Source organism: Danio rerio, chromosome 18 (assembly GCF_052040795.2).
Source record: "Danio rerio strain M-AB ecotype USA chromosome 18, GRCz13ab, whole genome shotgun sequence".
In the NCBI taxonomy this organism is placed as follows: domain Eukaryota; kingdom Metazoa; phylum Chordata; class Actinopteri; order Cypriniformes; family Danionidae; genus Danio; species Danio rerio.
In genome coordinates this window covers 23,472,454-23,492,775 of record NC_141038.1, presented here as the reverse complement: position 1 = coordinate 23,492,775, position 20,322 = coordinate 23,472,454, and the positions used below count along the sequence as shown (strand labels likewise).

Below are 20,322 nucleotides of genomic sequence, written 5' to 3'. Positions count from 1 at the left end.
TGACCGACAGTCTAATGTCTAACTACTGAAATTAAAATGACTCAATTGTAATCAAACCTAAAGTACTATGATTAAGAAATTAGTAATGGTTTTACAAAAAAAGAAAAACAGCACTTTTGTATTCAAACCGAAGTAAATTAACAATGATTTTTATATGCTAACAATAGTTTACCCATTGTATTTGTGGTAAAAACTATATAAAAGGTAATCAATCTGATTAAAAAAAACAGTGTTACAACAGTTGTGCTGTAATAAATCCATGCTTATCTTTTGTTAGAGTAGGACAATAAAATAGTTTATCTGATATTTGCCATACTCAATAAACGCCTATAGATAGATGCTTGGTGGTAGTTCTTAAAATAGCTTATTCGTGATTTATTATCCAGAAACTTGTACAAAAATGTTATACATTAAAAGTACATCTGCAGTGGGTAAATTCACAGACCCCCTGAGGGAGACTCTCTGGGTCATTCGAAACGCCACAACTGTTTAAACAAGACAGTCTTGTGGAATTCGACTTAACCATTGTCGCGAATTTGGCGATTCAAACGATTCGCCAAGATTCGAAACAACTCGATTATGTTCGTCAACACAAATAAAAACATGTCCGTGTCTCAACATCGCACAATAACATTCGTTTCGTTGTCACGCGAAGCGCGTCTTTATGTAAAACGTCGGATAGCGGTTAACAAATAGACTTATGCAATGCGGTGTAAACTAAACAAGCAATATGCGATTCATTGCGATGGTGTAGAAGCTTAGCTGCCCTTATTGCCCTGCCGTGGCTAGCTAGCCCGAGCCTAGACTAATTCACCGAAACAGAGTTCAAACCATAAGCTTAGTAAACCAATAACACTTGATGTTCTTGACATGGCAATAGGCGTCCAAAAGTCAGACTCCCCAGCCACAAGCTACCCTAGCTAGCCGAATTCTGACATGATGGTTTGCTAAATGTCAACCCATTTGGACATTCCTCTTTCCTTCTATGCAACAAAGCATAAGGGGACGGAAAAAGCAGCTCAAACTAGATCGGGGAGATTGCACATACACAACCAGCAGGGATTGTCAAGGCCTACGGGTTGACAGTTCAGCGTGTGTCACATCTGTATACCTTTGTAATGCACCCGCAGATTATTCTGTGAGAGCCCGATGTAGCTGTACTTATCCTTGGGGCTCCAAGATCGGGGTAAGGGGGTCTCTTCCTCATTCACGGCCGGGTACAGCCGCTTCAAACGCTCGTTTAGCTCATGCTCTTGGTAATTAAAAGCAGGATCTCCTGTTAGCAGGCTCCCCGCTCCAAGCTCTGCCATTTTTTTGCCTATGTTTTTGTATTCCTTTTAGTAATCCTACCCTGTTGTGCCAATCCGCTAAAAAGGAGAGAGCGCTAGACTAGGAGAAACACAACAGCAGCAGCAGCAGCGAGAGATATCCCCGGATAACAGCCGCTCGACAGTGACGTGTGGGTACTGTAGTTGAACACAAAGCCCTGCGCAGTGTACACCGCTCACATGAGGGAAGTGCCATCAACTACATGACCCATACCTAATTCAACCGGGGCTGCACAGCGCAGTGTAGGATTTGTAGTTTTTAGCACAACTCGTAATTTTAGCGCTTGAGCACATATGGTTGATTTGTACGATGTAAAAACATCTGTTTTCGAACAAGTGACCCAGTACAGTACCGTTTATTCACACGTTTGATGCAGATAACAGTTTAAATACACATCTGTCGTTTAATTTGGACACTCTCGGATATTTATGTAACGGTCTTCATCTAATCCCCATACCTAAACAAGTCAGTGAAGCAGTACTTTTCCTTTACTCATTTAAGCAATATTGCTTGTTTTCGAGTCAAAACAAGAATTTTAAATATTTTATGCAAACACTATATCTATATGTAGATAGTTACTAAATATGGATATAAACAACATATACCCCTTCGATCACTCGTTAAGACATTTTGTTCAACAAGTTAAGCACTCTTGAGTCTAAAAAACAAAAAAAACAAGACATGCTGTGCTGTAATCCAATAGTCTTAGCGTGCACCGCCGTAAGAAAAACATATAAATATTGGTCATATCATACCAGTTCGTTTAAAAAGTATAAATATGTAAAAAATGTTACATTTATATATTAACACATGTAAACGAATTCCTTCACACATATGGCGTTTTAGACGACAGGTTATGTTATTGTTTATTACAGGCACGCCAAAGGCATCTATAAGTAAGAGGTCTTTCCTAGGGTCCTTCAGTATCATAGCAACCGCCCCTCAAACAACAACAATGCCACGCCGCTGAAGCTTCGGTTGGACGTATGATATTATGTTTGCTGCGAAATATTCAAAAGTTATTTATTCGTCCAGATGGCAGTAAAAGATCTACAGCTGCCCCCGCTGCTACACTCAAGGTTAGACGTATACACAACTAAAGTACGCTAAACTAAAATCTAAGGACTGTTGTCCGAAAAAGGCTGCAGACGTCAGTAGAGGAATAGCAAATAACATATCAAGCATAAAAAAACACAAATATTTGATGATACAAGTTAAAAAGTTTATGATTAATGATCACAGTGCAGCCTCAAAGCAGTAAATATTTGTCATTTTAATTATTTTATTCGCCAATCGCCGTTACCCTTTAAACCACCATTCAAACCACTGTTAATTAGCAGAAATTAACTAGTCCTTAGTCAAGGGTTGAAACCTCTGTTCCTTGAGGGATATGAAATAGAGACAGTTATATGTTTTAAATATTTAGGAACATTTATTGATAGTGGATTAACATTTGCTGCAAATGCAGAGAGCATTAAAAAAAAAGCAATGCAGAGATTATGTCTTATTAGGAGGTCACAACAATTTAGTGTGAGTCAAGATGTTCTGGAGATGGTATACAAGAACTTGGTTCAAAGTGTTGTGAGTTTTAACATGACTGCATGGTATGGACTGTTGCCAATTAAGGAAAAGCAAAAACTGTGTTGTAAAGTAAAAATTGCCAGTGCAATTGTAGGTAAAGCACAAAGACAACCAAATGAAATTTATTCAATGAGAGTTCAACAGAAAGCACACGTCATTACTGAATATTGTTCCCATCCCTTAAATATAAAATTTTAGCTCTTGCCATCAAAAAGACGTTTAGGCAACCTCAAGTAAAGAAAAATGTGAATCAAATGTCCTTTGTGCCGACTGCCATTAGAATTTTAAATACTGGGGTTTAAGTATGTATAGGGCTTTAAATTGCGTTTTAATGTGATTTATGTGATGACATTGAATGTATTTGTGCTGCCTGTGTGTAATATGAACGCTGATGTGGTTGTGTGGTGAAGCCAAAGATAAATTTCCACTTGTGGACAATAAAGAAAGTAAACTTACTCATCTGTCAACCAAAAGCATTAAAGTAACGCCAATTATTTATAATGTAACATAAATAAGCAGGACGACTTATCATTTTTATACATTTAAATAAGTACAGGTGAGAAACAGAATAAGTTTATTTTTTTGCACAAATACGTTATCATGAATGAAAGTAGAACACCGTTTTAACTATATTTTATTTTATTTTATTACGAAAGTTATTTGGAATAATAAAGTAGACATGAGACAAATTTTACCATCTATAAAAGCCATAGAAATTATGTGTTATCGAAAGTCACAGCATCTCAAATACACAAGTTGTCTGTCTTCTGTTCTAGGTCATCGTCTCAATTTGAGTCTAATGATGACAACAATAGAGGATTACAGCGACACATTGCAAACAAGATGTCTAGAGCAAAATTGATAAAAGTAAGTTATGAATTTGCAAGTTAAATTATCCCAGTTGTAATATATATACAGGGATGGGCAGTATTTAAGGTTCAAGTATTTCAAATACATATTTTAAATACCAAATAGCATTTTATAACTTGTATTTTATTGGGTATATGAAAATGGGTTCATTTTCTTTATCAAAATACTTTAGTGTCTTGTATTTTTAAAATACTGTAAAATACTTTGTAAGAAGTATATGATCACATCATAAAAATGTGGCCTGGTCTTGAAATCAGAACAGAAAATTGATTAAGAAGGTGGTCAATGCTTGGAGTAGGGATGAAAATTATGCAACACACACAAAAAAAACAAGAGACAAATGGCATTGGGTATATTTCAAAGCAAGTCAACAATCATTGAAAATAGTATACTGCACAATTCTTAGACCAGTAATATATAATGGCAGTATAGTGTACATTTTGTCATCAGCATCTTTGCTTAAGAAATGAGATGGCATAAAATATCAGTCATTAAAAACAGAATGTGGAGCCTACAGCACATAATCATTCTCAATCTCAGTGCTGCAGGTTGAAATGCAGAGGTTGATTAGAAATATAAAACACCTAAAGACGATGTAATGGTATTCACTAAGGGGGCAATCTGGGACTCTTCCAGTTAAAGAGGAACTGAGAAACCTTTGGGAGAATGAGTATACTGTACAGATAATAGTAGTTTTGAATGGTTTGCTGATTCGATGCCAAGAAAGTAGGACAAACAACATACAAATAACTCCTACAGTGGCAAGTCCTACAATACTTCATTGGCTGTTTTAAATGCCAGTAGATGATCTGCAGATGCAGTGTACAGTAAATGAAGAAATGTCAAAGTGGCACAATGCAGTATATCAGACACCAATAATTAATAATACTCCAATCTAGTTTATTTGCAAAAAGAGATAACTCAATTTTTTTAGAGATATCATGTTTTATGTTGTGCATTGAAGAGTACAAATGCAATAAACATGATTTATGGAAATGACTAAAACTGGAGATTTCAATAGTTTTCGTAAATCATGTTTTTACATTATGTATTGAAGATTTCAATTGCTAAAAAACTACATTTATTGAACAGAAAATTAAAACAATCTCTACACATATATCCCTTTAAAAATATAAGACTGTTAAGAGATTGTTGGAAGAGATATAGTAGTATATACTCATCTCATCTGCATTACATGTTTTTTACAGCGATTAAAGCGAACATCTTCAAGACAGGAACACTAATAATTATACAAAATTTATGCTAAAATGAAAAAGAAAATCAGTTTAATGGTGAAGGCATTGATCAAATATGCCTATTGATTAACGGTTTGCGACGAAATTTCATGGAAAAATATTTTGTAGTATTTTCAGAATACAAAGTACAGTATTTTGTTTTGATGCATTTGTGGCTGCTGTATTTGTAGTTTATTAAAATTAAGGTATTTTGTATTTTATTTCAAAATACATTTCAATGTATTTTTGCCCATCCCTGATAACACGTTTACATATATGCCAAAAAACATATATGTATTCTACATTTATAACACATATACGTCCCATATATGTCAGAAACATATATGTTCACTTATATGCCATAAACATTTATGTCCCATATAGCTATTTACATTTACAAGCAAGATTAACAGGTGTACCTAATATATTGGCTGGTGAATGTATATTGTATTAATGCAAATCACTCCATTTCCAGCAGACCAAAGAGAAGGAAAAGAGTTATTTTTCATCTGAGCCTGCTGAAGTTACATTTCAAAAGCCCAGACAAATAAGAAATTATGGGTATGGCAAGAATTCCACATAGAGCATATGTGTTCATGTTAACAATAGTTTCATAATTTTACAATGTTTAGTCATATTCTTTTGTTTTCAGTCAGTTCTGAATATCAGTGCCTTGGTCCTGATGGTATCTTCATGTCCTGCAGGTCTCTTGCCAAGCCTCGTTTCTTAGAGCAACTGGAGTGTCTTCTCAAGAGAGAACTAGAAGCTTTAGACAACACACAGGACTCTAAAGTCCAAGAGCTCAGACTGCAGGTAAACTTCTCACATCAAACTGGTTTTCTTAACAAAACTACACAGTTCATGGCTTTGGGGTGAAAGCAAATGTTCAGTGTCACATGATTCTTTAGAAATCATTCTTATACTGTATGCGGAATGATTGTTGTAGTTGAAAAATAAATATGGAAACAAAAATACATTGATTATTTTTCTCCCCAAGATTATGTGGTTCATAGTTAAAAGAACATTGTCTATTTTGAAGTTGAACATTTTAGAAGCTAACTTTCATGTATACTGCAAAAAAATGCTTTTTTACTGAATTTTTTTACTTGTTTCCAGTACAAAAATCTATATGTTTTTTTAACAAGCAATTACACTGTTTTCTTTTGTTTTAAGAAATAACATGTCAAAATGAAGTGAGTTTTTTTTTAAACAAGCAAAATAATTTGTCAATGGTGTAAGCAAAATAAACTTGTTGGTTCTTTTGACATAAGATTATTTTACTTACCCCATTTGCAGATTATTTTGCTTGTTTTAAGGAAAAACTCACTTCATTTAGACATATTATTTCTCAAAACAAGAAAATATGTTTGACTTGTCTAGAAAATGCTTCTTGATATAAGAATTTTTAGAGATTTTGACTAGAAATAAGATTCAAATTCAAGAAGGTATCGCTGCAGCCCGGAGACTTCCTAGTGGTAGGAATTACGCCACAAGTAGGATGGGTGACCTCCAAGTAGGAGAGAAATTTGCCATGGTGGGCTGGGTTTAAGTTGTATAGGTGGAGTAGACATTAATAAACCACATCAGGATACTTTGAGGTTGGGTTTAGGGTAGGGGAGGTGTAGACGTTAATAAAACATAATTTATTGTAAAGTTGGGTTTAGGGTAGAGGGAGGTGTAGACATTTATAAAGCACAACATTGGACTCTGTGTCATGTACAACACAATAAATACATAAGAACTCCACCGCACCCATTTGGAATTGGCTCAGTTTTAACCCCTTGGAGAGATACCTCTGTTTAAATCCCTCTTAAACATTTAAGAAAAGCATTTTTTTGCAGTGTAAAATAGATTTTTATTTTTTTTTTTGGAAGAAATTAAATAATTTATAAAACAAATCAAACTGACCCCAAACTTTTCAAGAGTTATACATTGAAGAAAACACTAAATCCCCTTATTTTTCTGCTATTTTACCCTTTTTGCTTTATAAAGGTTTACCAAGAAGTCTTTGGCCATTTAATTGAAGAATTTAAAACCTATAAGCCTATTTTGTCTGCCATCAAAAAGGAGTATGACATCACATTAGGTATGTACATTCGGAATGTTCAATCAAATATTTGAGTAAGCAGGCTATCTCCATTTCCATTGGTATTATTATTTTAAAATCAATTTAACAAAAAGAAATAGTTTCACAAAATGTTGCAGCAAAATAAAGAAATCTAATTCCACAAATAAATAAAATACCAATGAAACTCAGTTAACTATTTCATTTTAGACACTAATCGAAGTGCTAATGTCTCTCTCAGCACATCTGCGAGATCAGATCAGGGATCTGCTACCGCTACGGCCGAAGCTGGTGCTCGTGTCAGAACAATGTGACAAGAAGATTCTGGAAATGAGAGTACAGGAAAGAGAGGAGGTTCGAGCTCTGAAGCAAGAGTGCAGGCATTTGCAGAGCGTCATTGAAAGCATGAGGTCACAACAGAGTGCTCTGCAGATTCAGGTGGAGCTCAGTTTACTTTAAATTATTTTACTCTGTTCTTCTGTAGAGATCTGGTTACTTTGGATTATTCAGATTTAGATGCCTGCTTTGAATTTGTATGGTTAATCAGATGTTTGGCTTTAATTAGGTAATTTTGTGATGGATAGTTGATGTTTTTCTTTTAAATACTTTTTGTTTTCAGATTTAGTAACTTTATAAATTCAATTTACAGGGTTAGGTCACCCCAAATAATTATATAATTTATAATAATAATTATTATATTATATTGTCATATTGTTCCAAACAGATGTCTGTCCCGCCATTGAAAGTCTTTTCACCGACACTGCAAAAAAAAAATATTTACTTAGAGTTGTTTTCTTATTTATAGTCCAAATATTTAAAAGTTTCTAAGTCAAGAAGCTCTACACCAGTAAACATATTTTATTGTTTTCAGAAATAATGTCAAGCTAAATAATTTTTGCAACATTTTTCTTAGCCCATTGGCTCATTATTTTTCTTGTTCTTAAAATTAAATTAAAATTCTAAAAATAATTTTGATATTATTTCTGAAAACAAGACAATATTTTTTTAACTTGTCAAGAAAATGCTTCTTGATTTAAGATTTTATTTGTACTAGAATTTGGATTACGAGACAAAAAAACTAAGTATGAAATGTTTTTTATTTACATTGTAAAACTCAAAACTGATGCTTCAAATATTCATAAAGATAATTGAAGCCAAAATGAAATCTGCTCATCATACAAAGCAAAGACTTGAATTAAACTGCTTAATGTCTTTACAAATGCTCTGAACAAATTCCATATGGGTTTGGAGCAACATTATGGTAAGTAAATGTAGAATTTTTAAATTTGGGAAGAAATAACTCTTTAACCTTAATTTTTTTTTAATCCAATACTTATTTTATAATATTCAAAGCGCTGCTGCTTTATTAAAGCAAACAGAAGACATGATAAAACACTACATCATGATTATCTCATCTCTCCCCAAAGGTTGATCATCTAAAAGAGGATCTAGCCACCCAGTATCAGCTCTACAGGGACGAACGTGATGCACGAAAGCTGCTCATCACCAGAATCAGCACAATGCAATCTACCCAAGATGCCGAACATGATGATAATAATGAAGGTTACGTTAATAGTGGAGTCTGAAAAAAAAAAATAAACATGAAAACAAAATACTATTTGAATTTAATGTATCAATATAAGGACTTGAGCAGAGGTGTGACGGTAGGCAAAGTTTTACATGTTATGCCACATTTTCTACATTTATAGATAAGTTTATTATATTTATATATTTATAGCTTAATTTTTTTGATACATTTACAGTTAACAATTACATTTATTCATTTAGCAGACTCTTTTATCCAAAGGGACTTGCATGCAAGTAGAAAAGAAGCTATATATAAATGCTTTCACATGTCTAAGTTATTAGCTAGACTAGTTAGTAGCTCTAGCTTGACTCCCGTCTTGCACCCCTAAACTTCTATAAATGATCCAGAACACTGCAGCTCATCTGGACTTCAATGAGCCCAAGAGAGCCTCGCATAGGTGGGTGGGCTTGACAAACCACCTGTAGAAAACAAATTGTTTCATCTCCCTGACACTTTAACGGGCACTTGCACCTGTTTTACACATTTGCACCAGACATGTTCTTACAAAAAAAGTGCGTCACACAGGTAAGTTGGCTTGACAAACCACCTGTAGAAACACTTCTCTTTCTATATATATATATATATATATATATATATATAAAAACCTTACTCTAACACCTAATTCTCTGATCACTAACAGTTCTTTTTTATAATTAGCACTTCTTGTGTGTATTGCCTCTTCTTGTTAAATTGCTGAATGCCTTCTCAATTGGAAGTCACTTTGGACAAAAGTGTCTGCTAAATGTAAATGTACTTACAATATTAACAGTGACTGGCAGACTGTACAAAAAGTGGAATAAAAGCCAGCTTTTCCTGATCTGATTCTGCCAATGGGCGTGAAGTCAGATTACTAGATTATATTGAATATTAGCTATGCTGGAGTTTCTGTAGAGGTAGCAGGTAGTCAAGATGAAAGCACATTACAGCCTGTACTTGAAGCTAGAGTAGCTTGTCTGGTAAGACTTGAGAGTGTTTTATTGGAATGTTTGTGTTAATGAGGTTGAAGGTTTAGTAGTGAGGAGCAGGAGTTTTGACAGAAACTTGTTCTTCTCAGAGGATGAGTCTGAGGATCCTGTGGTGGTGAAAATGGCTTTACAGGTGTGTCGAGAAGATCTTACCAAAGCCCAGATTGAACTCAACCGCCTGCAAGCTGAATACAGTGATGTGGTCCCTCGACGAGATTGGGACAACTTGAATCACTTGCATGAGGAGACGCTAATGAAGGTATGGGAACAATTGATATGAAACATATTATAGAAATGTACACTTATTGGCAACCTTCTTGGTACATCTTCCTTATGCCAAATTGGACCCCTTTTGCTTTCAGAACTGAATGGCATAGGTTCTGAAGGGGCTTTAATCATTCCTTATAGGTCATGTGAAATTAAAATATTTTTTTTTATGTTAGAATCACATGTTATCCCCACGTTCGTGTGGGTGCTCCGGTTTCCCCACAAGTCTAAAGACATGTGATACAGGTGAATTGGATGAACTGAATTGTCCGTAGTGTGTGTGTGTGTGTGTGAATGGATGTTTCCCAGTGATGGGTTGTGGCTGGAAGGGTATCTGCTGCGTGAAAATGTGCTGTATAAGTTGGCGGTTCATTCCGCTGTGGCGACCCCAGATTAATAACTATAATAATTCGGGACTGATTAATGAATGTTAGAATCAGGATATCTATAAGGTAGTGTGCACTTAAATATTTTTCTAAAAGTTGCATTTAGAAAATATAAAGCTAATATTAACATTCAAAGCTTGCTATTTGTGACGTCTGCCTAAATGGATGAATGTTTTTTTTTCACATCACCTCATACTTTAGTTTCTTATCAAATCTTGACCAATCAAATGCTTTCTAGTATCTGACATTCCCTTCAAAATGCTTTACATTTGCTTTTCATTTGATGCGCTTAAACTCAAAACATTCACTGGCAGAGCTGTGATAAAAACAAAATGCTATTGGCTGTTTTTTAAAGGGAAGGAGCTAGTCTATGTCCCACCTATCTACATTTTTAGTTGAAATTACGTCAAACATTGAATAAAAATGCACATTTCAAAGCACTTCAGATGATGATAGCATCACACACATGCTGCAGATTTGTCAGCTGCATATCCATCATACATGACAGCTTTTTTGCATAAAAGATAACATACAGTTAATTAAGTGTAACAGTAAACACAGTTGTTACAAAATATTTTATTTAAAATTAAAACGTTGTTCAAAATCTATTTTAATTAAAGATTCTTGAAAGATATAAATGTATTCAAATGTGTACTTTGCTTTCTATAAACCTGTTTACCCATAGCATGACTTAAACATCAATAATAATCAGCCTATTGTACAATTTCTGAAACATTTTGATTTTATGTTTGCAAAAATAAATGCAGTTTTGTGATCATAAAATGTTTTCAAAATCACACCAAATGTTTGAATTGTAACCTATCATTTAATCTATAAACAAATCAAAAAGAATGACTCTTAAACATCTTTTCTAAAGAGGCAGATGTAAACTGAAGATCATAATAATGACTGCAATATGTGTTTGTTTTACAATAATATTTCATGATTTCTTATTTCAGCTGGAAACCCTACAAACAGACTTCAACCAGGTGAAGTCTGAATATGACACACTGCTGGAGGTTCATCAAAAGGTATTGTCATACAGAGAATGAGCTGGAAGGCTTTAAAGAGGTCTAATAATGACAAAAAAACGATCATTAACTCATACATTATTCCAATCAACAGTCAGCACCGACTACACAGCAACATGGCTCAGATAGCCAACACATTGCCACAACTCCCAGGCCAAACTGGGAACAGTGTTCAGGTATCAATTTCTGAACTTACCATACAGATTTTCTGTAGTCATAAGCCAGATGTTGCCTTCTTTATATAGCACATCTGAGCATATGTTCAAGATGGTAATTATGCAATATGGGCTATAGATATACTCGGAGGGACTGAGCGATGTAAAGAGCTTTTTGAAGGTCAGTCCAGCCAAAAGAGGCTGGAGATCTTGCTGAAGGAGATTAATAGCCAAAATCAGTTCTTCACTGGACTTGTAAGTGTTTTTAACCTCACATATTTAGCATTGGAGACAATTGTACCATCTTTGCTTGGTTTAATTAAAGTTTTTTTGACAGGGAACATCCAGTGACGTGCCCATTTATCTGCGATATGAGGGGAAACTTAAAAATCTTAAGCTCAAGAAAGCAGATGTTATTAAGGTTATAAAAGAAATATGGAGAAACAAAACGGCGGAGAATGAAAAGGTATGGTATACAAATGTTCTTTCTTGATTTGATTTATGGTTCGATAGATATGAGTGTTTGATTCTCCACACATTTCTCTTTATCAAAGAATGATGACCCCAGAGATCTGCAGACGTTTCTTCACAGCTATCTTGTGGAACAGTATAAAGATAAAGCAGGAGAATGGGCTTACAGCCTCATGGAAGGCGTACAAAACAATCTTAAAGATGATCTCATTTGCCTTTTCAATGATGTCTTGACTGGAAAGGTTTGTACTTAAGCTAAAAAACTTCTTCTAAGTGTTCTTAATATCAAAAACATGTAGCATGCCTCCAAATGTTTATTTGGATAGTTATATATTAAAATTAGTGCTGGGCAAAGATTAACAGTGATTAATCGCATCCAATTTTTTTTTGACATAATTATAGTGTATATGGGATTCACACATACATAGAAACAAAACTGTACAAAACAAATTTGTTAAATAGATATTTAAATTTATATATAATTTGTATCATATACATTTAAATTTTATCACTAAATTTAAATATTTTCACAAATATTTGCATGCGGGCGAAGCAGTGGCGCAGTAGGTAGTGCTGTCGCCTCACAGCAAGAAGGTCGCTGGTTCAAGCCTCGGCTCAGTTGGCGTTTCTGTGTGGAGTTTGCATGTTCTCCCTGCGTTCGCATGGGTTTCCTCCGGGTGCTCCGGTTTCCCCCACAGTCCAAAGACATGCGGTACAGGTGAATTCGGTAGGCTAAATTGACCGTATTGTATGTGTGTGTGTATGTTTCCCAGAGATGGGTTACGGCTGGAAGGACATCCGCTGCGTAAAAACTTGCTGGATAAGTTAGCGGTTCATTCTGCTGTGGCGACCCCGGATTAATAAAAGGACTTACCCGACAAGAAAATGAATGAATGAATATTTGCATGCATGTGTGTGTATATATATACTTATAATAAATATACACAGTACACATGCTTACATTTTCAAAATAAACTTTTATTTTTTTAATCAATGGTTATTTATTTTTGCCCAGCACTATTCAAAATATTATGCTAATTGAAAAGTTTGTAATATAATTTTGGATCTCTGCTATAGGTTCACATCCATGTTTTTTTGGGCAAAAAGATTAATTAAGGTGCAATATGAGATCTTGGAAAATGCTATGTAAAGGCTTTTTGACGACTTAAGGTGTACTCACACTATAGGCTATCCAAACCGTACCTGGGTGTGAGTGCTCCAAATCGCACACAGGCATGGTTAGGTTGGCTGGCCCTGTTGGAAGAGGTTTGCCACAGTGTGGTTCAGTTGGGCTTTGATCCGGTATGCTTGTAGTGTAAGTGCACATGCCTGAGTGCGAAACTAAAGACGCCACTTTTTTCATGAGGATTTATTAATCATTCTTACACAAAATGTCATAGTTTATTAAAGAAACAAACCTCCCCTCATCCTCCACTCTGCTGAGGTAGACAAACAGTGTGTCAGCTCTTCTGTTATTTCGCGACCGCGAATGCATCATTACATTAAGACAGAAATGAAATTTTTGGGTGAATTATACCTTATAAATGCAGTATGTGACGCTTTTAACACCGTTTGGAGGTGTCCACGTTGCTGAGCAAAGTATTTACAACCATGTGAAGACTTGTGCCACCATTTTTATGCTTCTCTCCTGACCTTGAAAATATAAATGGCAGAATTGTAGTAAACTACAATTAAGATTGTGTGTAGGGTCAAATCGAAATTGTGATCTTTTTTCGATTAATTGTGCAGCCCTATGTATAAGTCATTTCTCAATTCCGCTCCTCAAGCTCCACAACTTATTCAGTCATGAGTGCCCTGCAAAGTGTACTCCTCAAGATACTCCCCAGTAAATCACATATGACAACATGTAGTGCCAATTATATAATGGTATATTAAATATCACAATGCAAATAACATAAACATACAAATTTAACAGGGCTGCCAATGTTAGCCTTCTGAATGCCTTAAAATAGAATTGCCCAAAGTAGGGCCTGGAGGCTGAAGTTGGCCCTTGGTAACCTTTGAATTGGCCCACAATCCCATCTGAAAGGAGAGTGAGAATGATGGAGTGGGTGGAAGAGCATGCCTTTGACAGACATTGTCATTTCAAATTTAAGATAAACTCTTGTTTCTTTGTTTTATTGCTGGGCTAAAAAACTGAAATTAAATGATCCAATTCAATGTTGTTAATGAATAAGGCTTTTAAAATGTAAATACGGTCACTAGACAGATAGGACAACGCACAAGTCAAGGCAGGAGCAGCTCGACTAGTGTATTCAGCATTGAACTCAATTGTGTTATAAATGGAATTGTTTATGTTTTTAAAGAAATAAGTTCATTATAAAATGTTTACAATGATACTGGATTAGTTCATATGTTTTAAAGCAACATTTTCTAGTTTTTTTATATATATATCCAATAAATTAGCATATTTCCCTTAGCAAATTTATTGTACGGTTTGCTATTTATTCGGCCCAAAGCCCTCAATTGGCCCTTAATAAGAAAACTTTGGGCAAACCTTGCCTTAAAAACACTGTAATTCGTATTTGTTGTCCCTATTGTGCTGGATTAGACCCTGCTCTGAGGTAGGAGCTAATTTAGTTCCCCCAATGGTATTCCTAGAACTAAAATAAGTAAAATGACAAAAAGCAGGTACATAGTAGGAAATGTGAAAAAGTTCCTCTGGTGCAAAAGCCCCTTATTTGATCCACTACATCAAAGGAAATACTGAATGTGAAAGAGCATAGCAGGAGCACTTTAACTGAAGTTTTCTATGTAAAGATTCTAAGTGTAATTGTGTTGACTGTAATGTTGTGGCAGGTTGATGAGAGTATCTACCATGGACAGACACAGCTGCTGTCTCACTTGCTTAAGGTTTTAATTCAAAGTGACATAACGCAATGCGGATCACTGACTGTCTCAGAATTTAGGTGAGGATAAAAAAAGTCACATTTTCTTATCAGTAAATGTATGATTGTCATTTTATTTTTTCACTATATATGTGTGGTGGTTTTCAGCGAGGCATTGAGGAAGGCTTTCCCTCTGAAGTCGGATCAGGGCATTGAGGAGCTGTTGGCGGCGGCTCAGACAGAGCTGGAGAGCAGTGGAGTGCGCATTTCTTATCAGACACTTTATACAGAGGTCAGTTCCAAAGTTTTCGCTAAGAATATGTAATTCTTTGATTGTTAAAAAGGAGTAGATTTTGTGGCTTTAAGCTCATCATGATAGGGATTGGTGTGACCAAAATATCATGCAAATATTAGGTACTGCATGGATTGTCATGTGTTTGAATTTTTAAAAATATTTATAATCTACAAATGTCGGAAATAATAAGATACAACTTCAAAGTAATTATTAGTTCTCTTGATTTGCCATTTAACAGTCACATATTTTGGTTATTTGTTTTGTTTATTTTATAAACTGCTGATAATGTATAATATTTTTTGTCAAATAAGTTTTATTTTAGACACAGATTCAGAAAGAAAATAATTCTCTGTTTTACATATTTTGTCCATATATAACAATGGCAGAGCAAAGAAAAAGAAATAAAAGGAAAGAAAAGGAAAAACAATAGGAAAATCAAAATAATAAATAAAAAACCCACCCACATAACAAGCCAACTTGTTTACAAAGACCTGTTTGAACAACAGAGCATAATGACAAAGCATATTAAAACATTACAGAAGTGATGCATTATTCCATAAGGTTTTTTCAAGGTAACAGATAAAAGGATGCCAAATTATGTCAGATTGTTTGATTTTTCTTTTCAAATAGTATCTAATTCACTCCAAATGTAACATAGAGGCCATTTCTCCAAGCCACATGATTCCTTTTTATCCCAAAACAGTAGCAGTAACTTCTTGGCAGTAGTTAAACAGTATAAAATCAATTTGTGTTATGTATTTGGTACACGATTTGGTTACGATCTGGTCGTAATTTTACGTCAAACTTGACCATCTCAGAAAGCACTTCAAAAATTTCATTCTAATAATTCTGTATCTTAAAAAAATAAAATAAAATTGTGAGATAGAGCCACATTTGATGAATTGCATTTGTCGCAAAAGAGGTGAAATATTTTGCAAGAATTAATTTTTTCTTTGAATAATGTAAGTTATGAATTATTCTAATCTGATTAAGACTAATGTATATTATTTAACTTAATATGATACATTTGTTTCCAGAAATGTATACATTTGAAAGTATGGATTTTTCTGAAAACATTTAATAATGCATTTTTGTCATATATCCTTATTTATAAATGATCTAATGATAATATTATTTGAAATTCTGAAGACACATTTTCAGCAGTTTAGTTTAAAAGAAAAACCTTTTTTATTAAACAAACTTACCTTTACTGCAAATACAAAAAACAAACAAAAACAATTATACATTTTATTTTTATTTTGTTTCCAAAGCTGTATTTATACATGTATTAGACTTTTACATGTTCATGTAGGGCTGCATGATATTGGAAAATCTAACATTTCAATATTTTGCTTTGTTCAACAAGTCAGAATTATTAGCCCCGCTTTTAAATATTTCCCAAACGATGTTTAACAGAGCAAGAAATTTTCACATTATGTTTGATAATATTTTTTCTTCTGGAGAAAGTCTTATTTGTTTTGTTTTTTTGGCTAAAATAAAAGCAGTTTTTAATTTTAACACCATATTAAGTTCAAAATTATTTGTAATTTTAAGCTATTTTTTTTTGATAGTCTACAGAACAAACCATCATTATACAATAACTTGCCTAATTACTCTAACCTGCCCAGTTAACCTAATTAACCTAGTTAAGTTTTTAAATGTCACTTTAAGCTGTACAGAAGTGTATTGAAATATATCTAGTAAAATATTATTTACTGTCATCATGACAAAGATAAAATAAATCAGTTATTAGAAATGAGTTATTAAAACCATTATGTTTAGAAATGTGTTGAAAAAAAAATTCTTCCCATTAAACAGAAATTGGGTTAAAAAATAAACAGGTGGGCTAATAATTTTGACTTCAACTGTATATTGCGATAGGAATACAATTTCACCAGGTGACTTGATTTTCTTTATTTGGAAATTTTAGATTGATTTTGATGATTCTGTAGCAGGAGTGCATCTGTATAAAATCTAGTAAACTATCTATAAATATAATAAAGAATAGTCACAAACAGTGTTTTGTTGTTTTCCGAGTCTAACAGTATACAGTAATTGAATAATAAAAATAAATCAATAAAATCAATCGTTATTAAAGTTAAAAATGCTACAATTTCTAATGCCTGAATGCTTTCAAAGGTGCCCTATAATGTAAATCTGGGTAAACCAATGTATAATAGAAAAATAAAAAATCAGTATATGGAAATGGGCATATTTTGAGCCTCAGACACCACTGTTTCCTCGTTTTCATGTAAATTTACAACCATGGAATTAACATGAAAATGGGAAAACAGTGGTGTCTGAGGCTCACAATATGGACAACGGGCCAATCAGAAGACAAAACAAACTGTGACGAGACTCACGGGCCATGCCCTCCTCATTTGCAAGTAAACTAATTTTAGGTCATTCATCCAGACCTGATGAGCACTTTAAAGAGGCACAAAGTATGTTTAGTTTCATCTTTTGTTAATTTATCATGTTTAAAGTGAAATGTAATGCGTGTGTTTCAACAGTTGTGTAGACTGCTGAATCATGTCAAATCACTGCTCAACTGTCATATGCTCATGCAGAGTTTGACACCAAAGACTATAAAAATTGCTACTAAGTCCTGGCTGTTTTCTTACATCGCGATACATTGCTATCACTCACTTTTGTGAAGTTTAATTATAATTGAGCCTTTATCCACAACAGATCTGGTGAGCAAAAAAGGTTAACAATACTCCGATTGGGTTTGTATTTGTCCGTGTTCAGTGTACATCATGCTCTCTGTGTGTGTGTCTGTGCCTGCAAGAGCGGCATGTCAGAGCGGAGCTCATTAATATTCACAACACAAACCATATATGCTCAATCATAGACCTTCTGATTCTAGGAGTATTTTATGGAGCAACAAATGAGCTTATTATACCATTTCTGGAGATTTTATTAAACTTACCGAAGCCAAAAACCTACTGTGCAGACATCAGAGAACATTTTAACTTAATAAACCAATGCAGTATATGGCACCTTTAAAATCATTATACAGTCGCGAGCCTCAAAAAAACACATGAAAATGATCAATTATAATACAACATCAACATCGCATATCCTGCAATGTGACTATTGCAACTGATCACATTGCGAAATCAATACTGAAACAATATATATTATTGAATGTGATATATATATATATATATTATATGAACATGTACATGAACTCATAAAGAGTTTTGTGAAAACATGCCTCCTTGTATCCAGCACAATATCTATGTTATCACAGCATAATCTTCTGTGTGCATGTTGTTTCTACTTCAGGACACAGATGGACAACACAAAGAATTCCTGAGTCTAGTCAAAAAACAAGCTACCGCTGAGAGGCTCCAGTACATCAGTGAGCTTAGAGCTCAGTTGGAAGGCAAAGGGTGAGAAACCATCATGTGTGCTTCGTTGGAGATCTAACAGTAAAGCCACGTTTACCTAATCCTGTTTAGATTGCAGTATATATGTTCTCATACTTCTGCCATGTTCTGCATATCATAGGGAAGTGGATGCAGAGCAGCTCTGGGTTGCCTTCAAAACTATTGATCCCTCACTGGAACCTGAAAATCTGGAATGGAATCTCAGTGTAGCTTTTCAAACAAAGGAGAGTGAATTACAAGCTCAAGCTTTGGAAAAGGAGGTTGTGCTACAGCGTCTCTCTGTGGCTCATGTCAAAAGGGCAGGGCCAAAGGGATGACCGTTGTTACTCCAAGCACATTCATGGGCTATTTATAACACACTACATATAGTAACCAAGCATAGCACTTAGGCATAGAAATGCCTCTGTGGTGGTAGTGTTTTGAAAAATCCCATATCAAAGATTAGACAATGATAAGTAATGGAATGCTTTTGTTCAATAGCCTAATGTTTTAAAGAGAAAGAAAACTTGTTTGTCTTATAACCTTTTACATTTACAAATATTTATATTAACATTTTAAATCAACAGAGATTTATTCATTTGTATTTTTGCATAAATTACTTGAGAATTGTCAATAGATCATACATTTATATCGATTTGTTATATTTATTATTTGTTCTGCTGCTTAGTTACAATTGAATGTCATTTATTAACAAGAGCCATGCTTTCTGACAAAATGACGAAAAGGAATGTTACTTTTTTCCAACAATTTATTATTTAACACTGTTCAGTCATCTTTTAAATAAACTTTTAACCTTTTTTTTTTTACACAAAACTGAGTAAAGGCTTTGGATCTTGCCATGTGAACACACACACAAACACACACACACACACACACACACACACAAATGGGTTTGACTCCAAAGCATTCAAGTTAAAAATGACTGATAATTATTTCATTTTATGTTTAGTAACGCATGTTTTGTTCTGCATCCAAACAAAATCTGAAGTCTCATATTTGAAACATCTTTTTTAGATTTATTCATTATTGATTAATATGTTTTTGAAAAAATACACTACTGGTCAAAAGTTTGGGTTCAGTGTTTTTCTTTCATGTTTTTTTTCTGTTCATCAAGGCGGCATTTATTACATGTACAACTAGTTTTTTAATTGTTAAATATTTATTCAAATTTATTCTTATTGTATGCAGTTTCAAATGAAATAATTACTCCAGTCATTATTGCTTTTATAACTATTACCATTACTACTAATAATAATAATATTAATAACAATAATTAATATCAGCGTGATTTCTGAAAGATCATGTGACTGAAGAATGGAGTAATGAACCTGAAAATTCATCATTAAAATCACTGGAAAAAATTATTAAATTAAATTATAAACTACATTTGAACATATATTTTATAGTGCAATAACATTTCACAATTTTACAATTTGTACTGTATTTTTTATTAAATAAATGCAGCCTTGGTGAGCAGGAGAAGCTTATTTTAAAACATTTAAAAATCATACTGACCCCAAATTTTTGACCGGTTGCCTTTATTTCATATTATGGCATTTTTATAACAATATCCTTAACTTTTTTTTATTGTACTTTTTTCACCTCAGCAATAATCTGCCAAGTGTCTTAAAAATAAATTGAAATTATCTGCCAGTTTTTTTATGTAACACTAAAACTAGTTAATAAAAATGAACTATTAATACACAATATTTCTACAGTATTTGCCAATCTCACTTCTTGTCAATTTTAGTTTGCTGCAGCAACATTTTTCAATGTCATATCTGAGACATGAAATACAAGGAACACATCAAATGTCATACAGATAGTACAGTACAAATAG

General features: G+C 33.8%; 2 protein-coding genes across 18 annotated transcripts in view; one reads left to right on the top strand and one right to left on the bottom strand.

Annotated features, from left to right (window-relative positions):
• The window catches only part of ranbp10 (RAN binding protein 10), a 69,782-nt gene extending 68,229 nt beyond the window's left edge, over positions 1-1,553 (bottom strand). The window contains exon 1 of one of the 2 annotated variants that reach the window (XM_087292694.1): positions 1,112-1,553. In XM_087292694.1, the coding sequence (XP_087148820.1) occupies positions 1,112-1,310 (199 nt within the window). In that variant the 5' untranslated portion in view covers positions 1,311-1,553. 2 annotated transcript variants of the gene reach the window in all.
• Positions 1,554-2,251: 698 nt separating this feature from the next.
• Positions 2,252-19,295, top strand: tsnaxip1 (translin-associated factor X interacting protein 1). Of its 16 annotated transcripts, none has more exons than XM_087292333.1 (17): positions 2,252-2,408; positions 3,687-3,777; positions 5,494-5,576; positions 5,720-5,828; positions 7,008-7,101; positions 7,322-7,518; positions 8,508-8,643; positions 9,723-9,892; positions 11,246-11,317; positions 11,412-11,493; positions 11,612-11,727; positions 11,810-11,938; positions 12,027-12,185; positions 14,764-14,873; positions 14,961-15,084; positions 18,379-18,485; positions 18,604-19,295. In XM_087292333.1, exons 1-17 carry the CDS (start codon positions 2,365-2,367, stop codon positions 18,797-18,799), a joined length of 2,019 nt encoding a protein of 672 aa, XP_087148459.1. In that variant the 5' UTR covers positions 2,252-2,364; the 3' UTR covers positions 18,800-19,295.
• Positions 19,296-20,322: the final 1,027 nt, after the last annotated feature.